This window comes from Trachypithecus francoisi, unplaced genomic scaffold (genome assembly GCF_009764315.1).
Source record: "Trachypithecus francoisi isolate TF-2019V2 unplaced genomic scaffold, Tfra_2.0 Lachesis_group10, whole genome shotgun sequence".
Classification (NCBI taxonomy): Eukaryota; Metazoa; Chordata; class Mammalia; order Primates; family Cercopithecidae; genus Trachypithecus; species Trachypithecus francoisi.
The window spans coordinates 4,660,141-4,677,577 of NW_022681455.1; the positions used below are offsets into that span (position 1 = coordinate 4,660,141).

Genomic DNA, 17,437 nt, shown 5'->3' on the forward strand with positions numbered 1-17,437 from the left:
TGACAAGAATGTCACTTAATTTCCCTTTAGCCACCGTGGGTTTAAAACAAATAAACTTAGGTCGCATCTTCATAAAAATCACAACTAAATTTTGGGTTATGGAGGAGGTAACCAGGATAGAATATGCTTTGGGGGTACAAAACTGTTGAAGGGAATCATTATCAGCAGCTTTTCACAGCTACCCAACCATAAAATGCATTTGGCTCTGAGAGTAGTAGTAGCCAGATTTTGGCTTCTTTTGTTTTTTTCTGTCCCATCCCCCATCTCCTCTTGGATGCCTTGGGATTCAAATGTAGATGAAATGCAGATTGTTGGGAGAAAGGAAGACGTGCCTGGTTTGGCTGGTAATTGGGAAAAGAGGAGGATCTCAAACTTAAGGTTTTAGTCATTGTTCTCTTGAGATGGGAAAAGGCTGTGATTCTTGATCTGAAGAGTCTTACCGTGGGTAGTACTTGCCATTGATGATCAATTGTTTGGATTTGAGGAGGAGCGAATTGAATTATGTTGGCCTACAACAACAGGAGCAGGTCAGGTAAGAATCTTTTATTGCTGGTAGACGTGTATTTTAATCATGTGTGCACATCGTCTCTCTTGGTGACCACTTCTCAAATCTTTTAAGAGTCATATGTGTTACTAGTACATACTATTGTGCTGTATTTTTGGTGCAATCTTCTCGATGTGCTTAGGGGATGTGATTTCACTTTTATTCTCAAGCCACTGAGAAAATACTTTAATAGCACCCACACACGTGGTCATGGAAACTACAGAACTTCACTGTTTCATAAAAGGTGGAAATTCCAAGTCATTAAATCATCTTGGGCATGTTTACTTCTGCTATGAGTGCTGATAAAATGTTTATGTAAAAAAGTGACGGAGGAAAGCAAAGTTTGCTTAAAAGTAAGACAAATTGAACGAATGAGTTTAAAATATATATGTATGTGTGTGTGTGTATATATATATATATGCAAAATAGCATTCCATAAATCTGAGTTTTAAATGGAGGGCAGATGAAAGGAACAAAGTGGACAATTGAGAACTTGCTCAACTTCTCAGGTAGTTGGAACTTAGGAGTATGGCTCACTCCTGCTTTGTTATAGAGGCTACTGGTGGTTACTCTTAATGTTGTAGACTAAGGATAGCAGCGTAACATTCCAGATTGTCAAGATTGAAAAGCTACGTAAATTGAGAAAGGTCTATGTAAATTGACATTTTTGAGTTACCTTTTCGAGGCTATAATTCTTCCCCTTTTTGTTTCCACAATGGGGAAAATCACCTTACTAGCTCAATATCTGAATATGTTTGTTGTGGATGTCTACATTCCTTTCTTTCCCTCTCCCGGGCAACAATGGAAGTTTTGGAGACTCCTTGGAGACCACAATACCATTGAGCACATGGTGGACCTCCTCGGGAATGCCTGAGCTTGTGGATGTTCTGAAGGGGGCAATAATTAGGGTAATGGTCATGGGGAGAAGTGCTTGTATTTGTATTGGTCCATCATTGCATAATAGGCTTATATGTTAGATGTATCTGTTTATTTCCTATTGAGCAGCTCTTTTTTTATAGTTTATTTTGCTTGAGGGATTTTTAACTGTCACCTGCCAGTACTTGAGCGCTTGCCGAAGTGTGAGCTCAATGCTTTGGGATTTCTCAAATGTATAAAGTCCTACTCCTTGCCTTCAAGGAACTTGCAACTTTTGTTGAATCGGTATACCTAGAGAGAAGGCAACAATGAAATGCAGCAAATAATGGAAATGCTAAGTGAGAGGAAAGAGGCGCTGTTTGGAGGAGGGAGAGGGAATTGGCTGGGCCATCAGGGAAAGAGGCAGAACTTGAGGCCCCTTGACCAGTAGATGAAGTGGTGACTTTAATATGCGATTCTTGTGCAAGCATTTCATAATGGGAATTGGATGTGTAGGTATTGGGCTTTCTTGTGGACACAAATTCCATTCATTAAACACCACCTTATTTCCTATACAGAGAATGGTGCTAGGGGCCAGCGTCAAATTTGAAGATGAAGTCTGATTGAAGGTCATCGTTTGGAGATGGGGTGGGGTGAAGAGTAGACAAACATTAAAATACAGAGATGAGTGCTGCAGTGAGCACGCATGAGCGCTTAGGCAGCGCTTGAAGAGAGGGAGTTACCGATTTGGCCCTGGAAGTCAGCAAGGCTATTATCCTTTTAAGGTGATGCCTGAGCTGGGAGTTTGTTGCAAAAGGTGGGGACCGCAGGTAGAAGCACTGCTTAAGGGGAACGGCGATTCGACTGGCAGTCACTTAAGGGTCGGCGTGGTGCTTGTTCCTGGGCGTGGGGAGGGCGGGAAACCGCGAGGTCTGTAAAACGCCCCGTGGTTGTTGAAACGCTGTTGGGGGGCACAAACAAATAGGGCTTTAGGCAGAAAACTGGTGGGAAGAGCCTGGTGGCTCCAAGGTAGGTTCGGAACTGGAGCGAGATGAAGCACGGAGGAGTGAGGCGGCCCGAAGGATGAAGCCCGGAGAGACTTGGAGGAACTGGAGGGGGCTTCCGTATGCAGGGCCTGGGGCAGAAGGTGAACTAATGCCTCCGCGGTGCCCCGTGGGGAAGTTCCGCATACACGGCCAGAGGGTTCGGAGTTGCCGGCTGTCTGGGGGAGTTGGGCCAGGAAGCCCCTTCTTTCGCCACCGATGGGGCACGTCCAGGGCCCGGCAGGTGTGCCCTGGCAGTAGATCTTCCCTGGGAAGTGGAGCGCGAGCCAGCCCTCGCTGCCTGTCGTGTAGTCCACACCGTTCCGCGAAAGGAACTACCATTGACAGCCTCGTTCGATTAGAACCCGGACCTCCCGGGAATCCAGACTCCGTCCCCTCCCCGCTGAGCTTCGGAGGAGGCGGACGCTCCAAGAGGAACCCGGAGGCCTGGCGTGGGGGGAGCTGCGGGCAGAGCGGAGGCAGCCGCGCCCTCGCGCCGCCCTCCGCCGCGCCCGGCTCCCACCCCCGGCCTGCCGCCGAGCCAGCGTGCCAGCCGGAGCGCGCCGGGCCACCCCGCGGGGCGCGCGGCCCGGGCTCCGGGTCTTGGCGGCGGCCGGCGGGGCAGGCATGGGGTAGGGTGGGTGCTCCACCTGGCCACGCCGCCGGCCCTCTGCGGGCTGGCCCAGCCCCGGACGGGCGGGCGCACGGAGGCCGCCTCTTTGGGCTCCTCCTGGAGGGAGGCGCCCGGTAGACCGCCGTCGGGGCGGTGGGCTCCAGACGCCGTCCGGCTCGCTCGCACGGTCCCCTGCCTCATCTCGGGTCCGTCGCTGCCCGTCCCGGTGTGCACGACCACCCTGCGCCTCGAACTTCGAGGTCCGGGTCCCGCCTGCCCCGGGCCAGGCCGCGAGCGCCCACGTCGAGTAGGGCCGGGGGGCGGTGCCGCGGGCCAAGCCGACCCTGCGAGCCGGACTGGGGAAGTCGGAGCCCCGCCCACCACCCCGCCCCCGCGCTCGCGGCCCCGCCCCCGCGGCCCCGCTCCTCCCCTTCCTGCCGGCTCGCTCCCGGGCCCGCCGGCCGCCCGCCTCGGCCCCGAGTGGAGCCCACTGCTCCCCTCGGCTGCCCCGCCCCGCCGCCGCCCCGCCCCTCCCGCGCGGGCGGCCCGAAAACCCGGAGCGCGGGAGCGCGGCTCCGCCGGGCCGGGCGGCCGCACTGGGCATGCTCAGTAGCCGGGGCAGGTTTTTTGGTCGCAAGTAGGAAGCTTTCTGCACTACACCGGAGAGGGGAGCCGCGATCCGGCCGCGCCGCCCGCACGCCGCCGCGCCCGCCCCAGCCCGCCCGGCCCCGTGGCGGGGCGCGATGAGCCCGAGCCCGAGCCGGCCCGCCGGGGAGTGAGCGCGGGGCGCCCAGGGCGCGTTGCGCAGCTGCTCCTGCGCACAACCCCGCCGCGCCGCCGGCCCGCACTGGCCGCGGAGTGCGAGAGGCTCGTCCGTGCCCAGCGCCCGGCCGGCCGCGGGAGCAGGAAGCGCAGGCCACGCAGGACCCAAGTGAAACAAAGTGTCTGCCGCCCGGCGCCGGCGCCCGCCCCGACCCTGCCCCTCCCGCCCGCAACTCCGCCGCCCACCATGGCTTCCGAGGAGCTGTACGAGGTACCTCCCCTCCCCCCGGCCTCGGGCCGCCCCCCGCCCGCCGCCCCTCCCGGCCCGGCCGTGCCGCCCGACGGCCCCGCTCGCCGCCCGCGCCCGCCGCGTCCCCTCCCCCGCTGCGGCCGCAGTTTGCTGGACGGGAAATGTGTGTGAAGGGAGCCCGAGCCTTCGCTCCGAGGGGCCCCGGCCGGGGGGTCCTGAAGTTGCCGGCGTAGGGTGGGGGTGATCCCGGCCGTGGGGAAGTGGTGCTGACACAAGTGACTTGCTCAGACTGAGCTCAAAGTGCTTTTGGCGTGGGTCATGGACGTGGAGCCCCCGTTGCCGCTCGGCGGGGACTGTGGGCGGTGCGGGGGGTGGGGGGGAGGGTTTCTTGACCATTTAATAAAACCTTTGCGAGAGGGTTTTGCCCCCGGTCGGGGGGTGGCGGGGAGAAGACCAGTGCAAACGCTTTCGACTTTGCTCTTCGCCAAAGCGATGCAAAATCTCGCACCGAAAATGCTAAATGTTGACCACATGCTTTAATTAGGTTAGCATTGTGGCCAGAGCCAGGAAATTTAAATTTAACGCTGATACACCGTCATTCATTTGCGCCGCAGCGTTGCAAATGAGAAGGGCATAGCCAGAACTGTAAGTTATGGTCGATGGATTTAAACCAGCTTCCAGTTTGAGAGTTACCAGTTTGGATCGTTAGACATGTTTTGTATGTCTCCATGTAACTTCTTTCGACGTATTTCAAAGTAGACTTCCTGGGAGTGCAGAAGTTTGGAAGGCTTTCTGTTCTTCTGAGTAAATGATGGTCTTGTTTCACATGTATTTATAAATAAGTTCCTGAGAGACTTAAAACTTGGGAAGACTCTCCAGACTCACCTTTGTGATGCGTTTAGGGACCCGAGTGTTGAGGGACTAAAGGAAACATCTGTAACAAGTAGAGCCCTGTGGCCCCAGGGATCCTTTCAGTTGTCTTCTCTTATGGGCGTATTATTGCTGTTGGCATAGAGCAGAGCTTTGTTGTCTGCGATGTTAGTCTTCTGGCAACTTTTTTGGTGCTTTTTAAGAGCAAGTGTTTGCAAAAGTTCTCGGGAGGAAGCTGCCTTCTGTAGAATTAAGAGTAAGGTTGTTGCTTCTCCTTACATTGTATGTGGTCAGTATACCTTAGCTGGTACTGGAAATGTTCCATTCTTTTCAACCATTTTACACATTAGCTGTGCCCCACTGTATTCAGGATACTGTTTTAGGTCATTTGGGGATGTAAAAGAAGAAAAATCTCCCTGTTCTCAAGGAGCTTTCCTTCTAGGAAGGAAAGTGTGTCTGTCTGGAAGACACAGAAATAGAGGCTAGGATGTTGGAGGTTGAGGTCTTCCAGGCGGAGTCTGCGCAGGGGGGAAGTACATAGCATGAGGATATGGGGGATTTTCGTTTCTACATTAGATCATTCTTTGGTTGTTTAGTCATGAGTGTTCACGCTTGGCATTTGCTTTTATGAGTATAATTGCGTCATCAGTTCCATCAGTGGATGAGAGTAGTACCTTATACGTAAGTTGTACCCTATGTGCATAAGAATGTTCTGAAGACAGCACATTTCCCACCGGTACATTATGAACTAAGGTTAGTTCCTTCTGTGCTTATTCTGTATATTCAGGTTTCTATTCTTATCAGAAATCATTAATGAGTAACATTTTGTACTAAGTCTGTGTTCATTTAACGTTTATTGAATGCTTGCCATATGGAGGTTTCACAGGGAAATATTGAGGTGTGAGAATGGTTCATGCTTTCAAGGAGTGTCTATTGGGGAGGAAGTAAGTGTATTGCAAAGACATGATACACCTGCACAATTGAACTTCTGATTCTGGGTTTTATTTTAGTTTTGGAAAAAGGTATTATAGAAGTATAGTACAGGTGATAAATTTAAGTATGTGTAGTAAATATGTAGTGGCCAGTATCTTTCAAGGCAAAATTTATAGCTTTTCCTTTACTTGTAGGCAACACTGTGTCTGTGTTACTGTTGAACACTGTAACTATGTTACCGTTGAAAGTTGACATTGAAAGTTTTGCATAGCAGTTGAGAGCCTAGATTTGGAGTCAGACAACCCAGTTAGTGACTTCCAACTCTGTCAACTTGGGTAAATTAGTCTTGAAAGCTCACTTTCCTCATCTGTGAAATTGGGATCAGTGTTTCCCTTACAGAGCTATGAAGTTTCAATGAGAACATATGTAAAGCCCACCCTAAAATTCCCATGGCAAGCACTCAGTAAGTGATGATGATTGTATTGTAACTGGCCTAAAATGCCTCCCTGAAACCTGGTTTTGTTTCTAGAGGTATAGTTGTATTGTTTTCATAAAGGCGGTATTATTTGTAGGGCAGAAGTGATACGCACTTGTAAATGAACACGATCATCTGACAAGGCTGGGAAAGACACTAAGATACTTTTTGTGGCCAAGTCAAGGGATGTTAGTTGCCTTGTTTTGTCCATTTCTGCCTAAACTGAAACAGAAGTTTTATGTTTGGCCTCAAGCTCCACGAATCTAGAGGGATGTATTGGCAGGAGGAAATGTGAAGTCTTGCTTTTTTGAACTCACGTGGTCTGGTAGGAGGACAGGTCTGCAGTAACTTTGGGAACTTGGGTGAGTTACCCAACTGCTGAGCCTTGGTTTTCTCGCCTACAAGAAATGTCTCCAATACTTAGCATGGAGCCTGGTATGTAGTAATAGGTCTTTAGTAAATGTTTAAATGGCTATTGAAACTAGGCTTTGTGGACAAAAAATAAAGGAACAGATCCTGGAAAAGATGGGTAGAGCATGAGCCTTGCAAAATTTAAAGAGTTACTATTAGTTGAAAGATAGAATAGATTTACTCCTTACTTTTCCAGCAGCTCAGATTGAAGAAAAACAAATTTTTGATGCAGCATAGGTTAGAACTTCATAGTTTTCACAAAAAGACAAACATCCTTTACATCACTCTTCTAATGTAAAGGGCCAGATGATACATATTTTAGACTTATGGGTTATATTATGGTCTTTGTTGCAACCGCTCAGCTCACTTAATGTAGTGCAAAAGCAGTCATAGATTCCTATATGAATGTGCGCGGTCTCTCAAACTGCTTATGGATAGTAAAATTCATTTAGTATATTTTATATCATTTTTATGTGTCATGAAATACACATTTGGTTTTTTTTCCAATCACTTAAAAATGTAAAAATGATTCCTAACTTGTAGGTTCCACAAAAATAGGCAGTAGACTGGCTTTGCCCTGTAGGTTGTTTGTTAAACCCTGCTGTAGGGATCAACCGTCATAGTCTGTTTAGGAACCTGAGTTTACTCAAGGGTTGAGGATATGTGTACATTAGATGGTATTTCTAACTTTCATCCCAGCTCTAGACTTAGAGCTAGAAGATCTGGGTGGTATTCCTCCCTGCTTTCCTCCCTCCCTCCCTTCCTCTGTCTCTTTCTTTCTTTCTTTCTTTCTTTTTTCTGGAGACAGTCTTGCTCTGTCTCCCAGGCTGATATGCAGTGGTTTGATATCCGCTCACTACAACCTTTGCCTTCCGGGTTCAAGCTATTCTCATGCCTCAGCCTCCCGAGTAGCTGTGATTACAGACGTGCACCCTCCCTCGCTCCCCAGCTATTGTTTTGTATTTTTAGTAGAGACAGGGTTTAACTATGTGGGCCAGGCTGGTCTCAAACTCCTGGCCTCAAGTGATCTACCCACCTTGGCCTCCCAAAGTGCTGGGATTACAGGCATGAATCACTGCACCTGGCCTTCCCTTGTTCTGAGAAGCTTGTTAAGTAACTTGTCTTGTACTTAACTCTCTCTCCTAAACTTTCTCATCAGTAAAATAGGGAGGATGATAACTAAATAATTGAGGCTTAAATGGCATTAGCATGTAAAAGCAATTCTACAAAACATTTTCCATTTTTAAAGAGGAAAAAACACCCAACTCTCAAACCATGAAACCAAACCTGTTTTCTCATCTTAAAGATTTAGGATTTGAAAATATTCTATAAATTGATTATATCACCAGCGAAAGCTGTGAGGTCAAGAGGACCTTAATTTATCTAGCAGTCAAGTAACCACCATAAGACTTTGTTCACGTGGGACTGAATAAGGAACGTATGCTGCAGTAAAATGGAATAAGCATTCTCTTTATTTGTATATCTTAATAATTCCTTTTTTCCTCAGTAGATGTGGAGTTATTCCCTTGAGAACTCCTGTAATAGTTAATTTAAATTTCAATAAACTCTCAATGATTAGTCTTGACCTTCTGAGAGAATATTTATATTTTCATTTTCAAAAATGGAAGTAAGCTTTTAAGAATGAACTCGTATCTGGTGTGTAAAAAGTTGTTTTAAAGTTGATTAGTTTGAAGGGATAATCAGGATTTGCAGGGGAAGGTAGGTCCTTGGAATCTTCCTACTTTGGGATAAGATTCCTGCTCTCTCCTATGCACCACAAGGCTTTTACTTATGTTGACCGAAAGCAGTTATGAATAAAGTCTCAATCTGTAGTTCAAATGGAAGTCACAGACCAGGACACCTTTCATGAATGTTGGCCAAGCTAAGTCAGCATGTGTTGTATGTGGTGTCGCTGTCTGAAAAGATTGGGATCACCAAAATTAGGAAAGCAAAAGAGTTCATTTGAGTTCCGGAGTTGATAGTGAGGCAGTGAGGTCAAACATACGTGTGTGTTTTGAAAATAAATAGCCTATCTTAAATGCTCTTTTTCCTGTGAGTTGCTGAGAATATTACTTATTCATTTGCCCCAGCAACAGTGTGGAGACCTCCCATGTGCTCTTCCTTTGAGCTACTTTCAATTCCTGTGTACCAGAATAGTGTGTTTTCATTCTTGCTGTGATATCTAAGAATCATAGACTTTCCCCTCATGCTCTGTAATGATTTTAACCACGGAGAATATTTTCATGGTATGTAGGCAACACTTTCTTCGCATTGTTCTGGTTCACAGTTTTGGATAACTGTGATTCACAAAGCCAGGTCTGAAATGAATTCTTTTGTAAATAAGGAGTGATAGTTTTTCTATTGTGAGCACTCCTAGGTGGAACAGGACCAGCCTGGGGTCTTTTTTCAATTCAGATTCTTGAACCCAAACTATGAGATTATAATGTTCAGTGTTTGGATGGAGACCGGAATCTTATGTTCCGAGAAGCTTCTTTTTGGAATGCAGGTGGATTTAGGAGCCTCTGGATACGCCCTTCTGTGTTTCAGACCCTTAGGCTATGAGTGGAGGTGGGTGGGAGTGGATTGGGGATCTGCCTGGCAGAAGAGGAGCTCTAAGTGGACCATACTGTTGCTTTCTGCAGGCTCCTTGACCCACTGCTAGTTGTTAACTGAGTAATTCCAGGAAGGGAATGTGACAAACATCAGGTAGTTAGCTAAGGGTGTTGTAATTTCTGTTTTCTGTCTTGATTGCCCGGCGTGTTTGTCCACTAGAATGGAAGTGCTTTAGAGCTCAGATTCGTTTTCTGGTCATTATTTTCCACAGCTCAAAATATTGCAATCGTTACATAATTGTTGAGTTACTTTAATGGAAGAGTGAATTACAGGAATGAGTCTCCATTCCTGACTCCTTGCTTACCTCCAGGTTCCTCCTTCCCGAAGCATCATGCCTCTTGCTGTTCCTTTTACATTTTGTTCCTCATCTCCTTACATGGTTTCAACTCTAGAATGGAGAATTTCACTGTTTCCCACACAAACTTAATTCTCTTCAGCCTTTGAAGCTGGGCAAGGTTTTGGGGTTCATGTTCTCCAGGAAGTCTGGGGAGGGCCTATTACAAGTCTAGATATGACTTTAAATCCAGTTATAACCTCAACTAGAATTTTATGAAAATTTGTACAAGTACATGTGAGCCTATTTCAGGGGGGAGAGAATCAGGAGCTTTCATCTGATTCTCAGATGGATAGAGGACCCAAAGCAAGTATTAAAAACAGCATTGAGACCTTTGAACTAAGACTTAACTGTGGCTGCCCTCCATGGACCACTTTGACATTATTTTTGTCGAACTGTCCTCTGCCACAACCTGCAGTAAAACCATATTAAAACCTCACTGATTGGTTTTAGAAGTCATATACTGTTTCTAGTCTTTAAGTGACTAATTTTGCAACTATGCATACATGAAGTCTAAAGATAGTCAATATTTAATGGCACTTCTGACAATGTAAAGATTTTGCAATCCTTGAACCCTGGTGCATTCCTGAACTCACATGCTACTGCTTTCTTACTGCCCATGAAAAAACCTTCATCAAATAGAACATTATTATTTTATACAACCTTTCTTTAGATTCACCTATGACTTTACTAGTTTCTTCACCAGTTTCTTCAATCAGATCATCCATTTTCTATCTCAGAACTTCCTTCTGGGATTTTCTTTTTTTTTCTCAGGTGTATCCTTTAGAGATTTCTTTAGTGAAGGACTATGGATGGAAAAGTTTCTAGTTTTTTTTTGTTTTTTGTTTTTGTTTTTTTTTTTTAATCTGGACATGTCTTTATTTTGTCATCATTTTTGAAAGAGAATAGTATTTCAGATAAAATTGGTTAATTGGTTCATTTCTTTCCTCTCATTCTGAAGATGGTGCTCCATTGTCTTCTGCCTTGCCTTTGCGCTATTCTTGGGACTTTTTTTTTGAGATGGAGTTTCACTGTTGTCGCCCAGGCTGGAGTGCAGTGGCATGATCTCGGCTCACTCAGCCTCTGCATCTCTGGTTCAAGTGATTCTCTTGCCTCAGCCTTTCAAGTAGCTGGGATTATAGGCGTGCACCACCATGCCTGGCTGATTTTTGTATTTTTAGTAGAGACAGGGTTTCACCATGTTGGCCAGGCTGGTCTCGAACTCCTGACATCAAGTGATTCACCTGCCTCAGCCTCCCAGAACGCTTGGATTACAGGGGAGAGCCACTGCACCTGGCTGAGACTGTTGTCAGCATAGGTGTAGACACTTTCTAGGAGATCTGTCTTCTGTCTCTGGTTGTTCTTGAGATCATCTCTTTGACTTTGGTTTCCTCTTGTTTAATACGACAGTGTATTTTGTGTGATTTGTTTTTTTAGATGGATATATGTTGTGCTGCTTTTTGAATTTGTGCCTCATCAGTTCGAAAATGAATTTGGCCAATTTGTCTTCAAATACTGCTTCTCTGTACTCGTCTGAAATTCCAAGTAGACGTCTGTTGGATCATTTCATTCTCTCTTCCTTGTCTTTTACCCTTTCATTTCCATCTCCTTGTTTGTGTTTTATTTTCTTTTTATGTGCTGCATTTTCGGTATTTCCTTGGATCTAAACTATAGTTCACTAATGAGCTGTGTTTAATCTGCCGTTTTATTCAACCATTGAGTTTTAATTTTCAGTAATTACCTTTTTTTGCTTTGAAATATTCTGGTGAGTTTTTGCCTAATCTGCAATTCATTTTTTAAGTCTTTGGTGTTTTTCCATTTTTATGATTTAGTCATTATTTTGGGTTGGGGGCAGTTACTTAGGCAGTTGGGATATTTTGCTTGTTTCCTACAAGTGCTATATAGTGTCACTCTTAATGAGAATTATATTTTATTAAAGATCTAGTTAATTTGTAATGAGAAGGCCCTTTGGAGTAATGTTTGCTTTTATTGCCAGAATCTGAAGAAACCTTCTTGATTTGAAATTTGTGGCATGGGCAGGGATTGAGGGTTTGAACCAACACTTGAGATTTACCTAATGATATTGAAAATGCAAAACAGTAGATTTCAAGGGGACTGTTTATGAAAATGGATTGTAATAGTTATAACACAGTTGCTTCTGAAGCAAAATGTTCAACATCTTTGTTCTGTCTGTCTTGATATGTAATCTTGTACCGCATAATGATACTTTGGTCTTCTGATGGTGGTCCCATAAGATTATAATACCACATTTTTACTGTACCTTTTCTATGTGTAGATACACAAGTTGATATGGTTTGGCTGTGTCCTCAAATCTCATTTTGAATTGTAGCTCCCATAATTTCTACGTATCATGGGAGGGACCCTGTGGGAGGTAGTTGAATTGTGGGGTGGGTCTTTGCCATGCTGTTCTCCTGATAGCCTCATGAGATCTCATGGTTTGATAAAGAGAAGTTCCCCTGCATAAGCTCTCTTGCCTGCCACCATGTAAGATGTGACCTTGCTCCTCATCCACCTGTCTCCATGATTGTGAGCCACCCCCCCAAGCCATGTGGAACGGAGTTAATTAAACTTATTTCCTTTATAAGCTACCTGGTCTTGGTTATGTCTTTATTAACAGTGTGAGAATGGACTAATACACAAGTCCTTACTGTTGTGTTATAATTGCCTTCAGTATTCAGTACAGTAACATCTGTACAGGTTTGTAACCTGGGAGCAATAGGCTCTACCATACAGCCTAGGTGTGTAGTAGGCTACAACATTGAGGTTTGTGTAAGTTCACTCGGTGAGGTTCGCACAACAGTGAAATTGCCTAACAACGCATTTCTCAGAACATATCACCGTAGTTAAGCAACGTGTAACTGTATAGTATACTTTCTTTTGTGGAGAAGTCAGCTTCGATATATTTAGAGAATGTCTTTTGTTTTATTTACCTTTTGTCTCATTTGTATTAGGCTCTCTGCTATGTGAAGTTTTCTATGTTGGTAGTTTCCTAGTGTTGTTGATAAAACCCAACAATGTTGACTGCACATCATGAATGTTCTTTGGTTAAAATGTATCCATTTTTCATCTGTACCCATTTTTCATTAGTAGTTTACTGTTTAGGAATTCAGGGCATCACGTAGTCACACATAGAAGCTTCTCTTAGTTTATTAATAGCATGTAACTAATGTGGACATCCCAGCTCTTTAGCGTATCTGAGAACCAGGACAAAAACAGTCATCCTAGTTTGCAAAAGGATCCACCATCCCATGCACATTGGACGACAGCTCTGGGTCTCTCTTGGAGACTGTTGACATTTCCTTTAGGCATTATGTACTCGGACTTAACTGGCATCTTTAAGGCTCTGCCAGAGGCCGGTGAGTTGATGTTAATAAGTTTGCTCATGAAGTTCACTGAAGAGGGTAGCTGGTGATGACACTCCAAGTCTTGGGGTAACAGTCTCTGTGGGGCCAGTCCTGCACCCCTTAGAGCAAGTGAAGGGCGCGCTTATGAAAGAAAAGGCGTATGTCGCAAAGAGCTATCAAGAAGGGTTTTTTTTTTTTTTTTTTGAGACGGAGTCTTGCTCTGTTGCCCAGGCTGGAGTGCAGTGGCACCATCTCCGCTCACTGCAAGCTCCACCTCCCAGGTTCATGCCATTCTTCTGCCTCAGCCTCCTGTGTAGCTGGGACTACAGGCACCTGCAACCATGCCCAGCTAAGTTTTTGTATTTTTTAGTAGAGATGGGGTTTCACCGTGTTAGCCAGGATGGTCTCGATCTCCTGACCTTGTGATCTGCTTGCCTCAGCCTCCCTCAAGAAGGGTTTTTAAAAAGTGTTGCTATATAAGTATAAGTGAAAAGAAGGAAGTCTACTTTTATGGTAAACTTAAATGCAAATTTTATGGTCGTTTCCACCCAAGTCCTCCTAACAGCAGAGGAGCCAGCAGGTATTCTCCTAAGGAGCTGGAGTTGGGAGTGGGGAAGAAATGGCTTTTGCAAGCCTGACCTGTTGTTTGCAATCTCAAGTTACCTTACAAGTTTTGTGATGTTAACCATGTAGTCCATACCATTTTTGGGATTCAATATGAAATATTTTAAACATATTTACCAAGGAACTCTTGTCCATGGATCCTTGATTCAGGATGATGTTTCAGGAAGCTGAGCTGTGGATCAGTGGCCTTGTGTGCCCTTGGTCTCTGGCTGTGTGTATGCCCTCCGGCTTCAGAAGCAGAGACGGACCGTGCTATCTTCCATAATGATGCTGGGTAAAGGAGGCATTAGCTGATTTGGTGAAATGTAAATAAGATTTGAATTAAGTAGTTCAAAAAAGATTTAAAAAGCTGGTTTTACTAGTTGTTTTTCACCAATAAAGATTAAAAAATACTTGTTTTCTGTCTGCAGTCATCTTATTGCTAGGGATTCAAGGGAAGGTGTACTAGTAGTTTTTGTCTCGAGTCTCCCTGTTTATTCTCTGTACTTTAAAAAAAGTGATGGTGCTGTTGCCTTGAGCTGGCTGTGGGAGCATTTGTAGGGTCCCTGTTGGAATGAGGAGCAATCTGCTTCGTAACTGCTCCCTGTCTGTGGGCTAGACCAAAGTACCCTTGGAAAACTCCGTGTCTTCCAGAGAGTTTCCACCCTTTTTCCCCTCCCCCTTTCCTGAGTTTTATTGTCTGCATGTCCAGCTGTGTCCCTCTAACCTGATTTTCAGCCATCTGCCAGGTCCCTTGAGTTGAGGCTTCATTCCTCCTGTCCTGATTCTTGACCCTGGCTTCTGCACTTGCTGTGGCTCTGCAGAGCTCTGGCCTTGGAAGTAGAAGAATGGCTGCCCACTTGTGTTTGTGTTACCTGGCTTTTCATCTGCACAGTCCAGAGGGAAGTTTTCAACCGTCTTACACCTCAGGCATGTGAGGTAGGGTGTAGCCAACTCTGCCAGCAGGGCAGGCTTCTGGGGTTCTTAGTCCTCTAACTTCTCTCTCATATGCAGATGAGCTTTTGAACTTAAAGCAAGAGGCGAGTGATTATTTTATCAGCACCTTTAGGGATGCAAAGAAGTAGGTGTGTGTTTGAGGGGAGGTGCTCGCTAGACTGATTTGTTGTGCGCTTCCTTCAGAGTGCACCGAGATGAGGAAGAGTCCCCCCAGAATCCTCTGGCACACCATTCTGTAGCACCACTGGATTCTGCTCATAAATGAGCTCTTTGAAAAAGTATTGATTCAGTTGCTGGATACGTATCTAAATGTGCATTCCTCAGTCCTTCCTAAGTAGCTCTAGATTGGGGCTGCTTAAAAATGAAGAGGCTGCAGTGACTGTAGAGAGGATGTTGAAAAGATCATGGAAATGAGGTCCTGTGGAAGTGCATGTGTCTGCCTTGGCAGAAGAAGTTCAGTGCTGAGACCAGACACGTTCGGCTTGCCCAGGAACCTGATGAAAGTCAACAGAAAAGAAATCGTGGTCCTGAGCTGGGCAGATTCATGGCAACAGTGCCCCCTCACCTTTGACAGAAAGGTAGCTGGGAGAGACCAAAGACATGAAGGTGGGGCTGGGGACAGGCTGCTCTGAAATTCAAGTCTTTTTTTTTTTGTTTTGAGACAGTCTCGCTCTGTCACCCAGGCTGGAGTGCAATGTCACGATCTCGGCTCACTGCAACCTCTGCCTCCCGGTTCAAGTAATTCTCCTGCCTTGGCCTCCTGAGTAGCTGGGACTACAGGCGTGCGCCACCACGCCTGGCTAATTTTTGTATTTTTAGTAGAGATGGGGTTTCACCATGTTGGCCAGGGGGCTGTTCTCGAACTCCTGACCTCAACTGATCTGCCCACCTTGGCCTCACAAAGTGCTGGGATTACCACCCTGAGCCACCACGCCTGGCCGAAATTCGAGTCTTATAGTCATAATTCCACTGAAAGGAAAGCTCAGGGTCCTTCGTTTGGGTCTCCAGTGGCTCAGCTCTGTAGTGGGCAAGGGACATGACTTGGGGTTTGGCGAACTGTTTAAGAAGTCTTTCAGGCTGGGTGTAGTGGCTGACGCCTGTAATCCTAGAACTGTGGGAGGCCAAGGCAGGAGGATCAGTTGAGGCCAGGAGTTCAAGACCAGCCTGGCCAACATGGTAAAATCTCCTTTCTACTAAAAATAACAAAAATTTAACCAAGTGTGGTAGTGCCTGTACTTGCAACTACTTGGGAGGCTGAGGCAGGAGAATCGCTTAAACCTGGGAGGCGGAGTTAGCAGTGTGCTGAGATCGCCTCACTGCACTCCAGCCTCAGTGACAGAGAGAGACTCTTGTCAAAAAAAAAAAGGTCTTTTCAGTAGTGGAGCAGATCTCTCTCTGAAGAAAAGTGCTTCCCTTAGAGTTTGAAAAGGAACCCTTGGGGCAAATAAGGAGGTCAGTGTGCCCTGGGTCCTGAAGGTGGGTCAGGAACTCGCAAAAGATTGGAACACCACCCCTCCCCCACCATATTCCTGAACCCTCACTCTCCTGGGTCACTGGGATGGGAACTGTAAGTAGGATGGAAATTCCCATCCTTTCTGTGCTTCCCCACCACCATTCAGCAGCACAAGTGGGGAATTCATATCTAGAGTGACCCGTGTTTCTCTGGAATTTGTGGTCTGCCTGTGAAACAGCCAGCCCCCTTCCCACCCCACCTGTTGGGACCCCCGCTGGCTTTGCTCTGCTGTCCTGCGATGAAGGATGTTGCTGCTTCCTCCATTGTGCCAGGTGGACCAGCCTTCTTTGGCCCTGTCCCTCAAGGTGAAGCTATGTGAGCTAGAGCCCTCCCTGTCTTGTAGCTACATGGTGGGCCAGGTGCTGCTCCTCCTGGCTTTACATTTTGTCCCAGGAATAGCCGAGCCATACTGCTACATGCAGAAGCTCCTGGTTTTCGTGTTTTTTGTTTGTTTTTGAGACAGAGTCTTGCTCTGTTGCCCAGGCTGGAGTGCAGGGTCATGATCTCCACTCACTGCAGCCTTCGTCTCCTGGTGATCTGCCCACTTCAGCCTCCTGAGTACCTGGGACCATGGGTGTGCGCCACCATGCCTGGCTAATTTTTGTATTTTTAGTAGATATGGGGGTTTCGCCATGTTGGCCAGGCTGGTCTCGAACTCCTGGGCTCAAGAAGTCTGCTCTTCAGCCTCCCGAAGCGCTGAGATTGCAGACGTGACCTGCCGTGCCCGACTGCTCGTGGTTTTCAGTTGCACGTCTGTCTTCTAGTGGCATCTCTGGGCACAGTGGGCCCTCCTCACCACATCTGTCTAGCTGAACCACCTTTATTTCTGGTTCCCTGGCCCTGGCAGCCTCCCTGTCCTAGGCATCTACCCCAATCCCAGTGGGCAGGAACTCCAGTGATTCAAACTTAAATGCCTACTAGCCAGCACAGTCCTGAGGAGCTCTGTAGTGCTCTGAGCTTTTGAGGGGCTGTGTGGATCAGAAGCACCTGCCACTAAAAACCTGAACTCTGGATTCAGCGTTCTTTCCAACTCACTTTGCTCTGTTTCCCTCGCTCTCCTGTGTTTGGCCCTATCTGTCTCTTTCCCACCTACTCTGGGTGTTACTCTTCTCACCTGCCCCTGGGTAGGGCCCCCGCAGCACTCCATGGAGTCATGTGGAGTTGAACCATTCAGAGAAGTGCAGTTTCCTCTTCTTAATGAAAGACATGAGGTGAACAATAAAATCCTCCTGTTTTTCTAAAACAAATCGCCTTTCAGATGACACGAAACTGCCCTTTACGCCTGTGTGCTCCCCC

The 17,437-nt window shown here is 46.5% G+C and overlaps 1 protein-coding gene across 1 annotated transcript in view; it reads left to right on the forward strand.

Annotated features, from left to right (window-relative positions):
* The first annotated feature begins 3,606 nt into the window (after nt 1-3,606).
* Nucleotides 3,607-17,437, forward strand: part of CDYL (chromodomain Y like) — a 175,259-nt gene continuing 161,428 nt past the window's right edge. Inside the window, exon 1 of the mRNA XM_033216101.1 lies at nt 3,607-4,088. Within this exon, the coding sequence (XP_033071992.1) occupies nt 4,065-4,088 (24 nt within the window). The 5' untranslated portion in view covers nt 3,607-4,064. The remainder of the gene's footprint in view (nt 4,089-17,437) is intronic.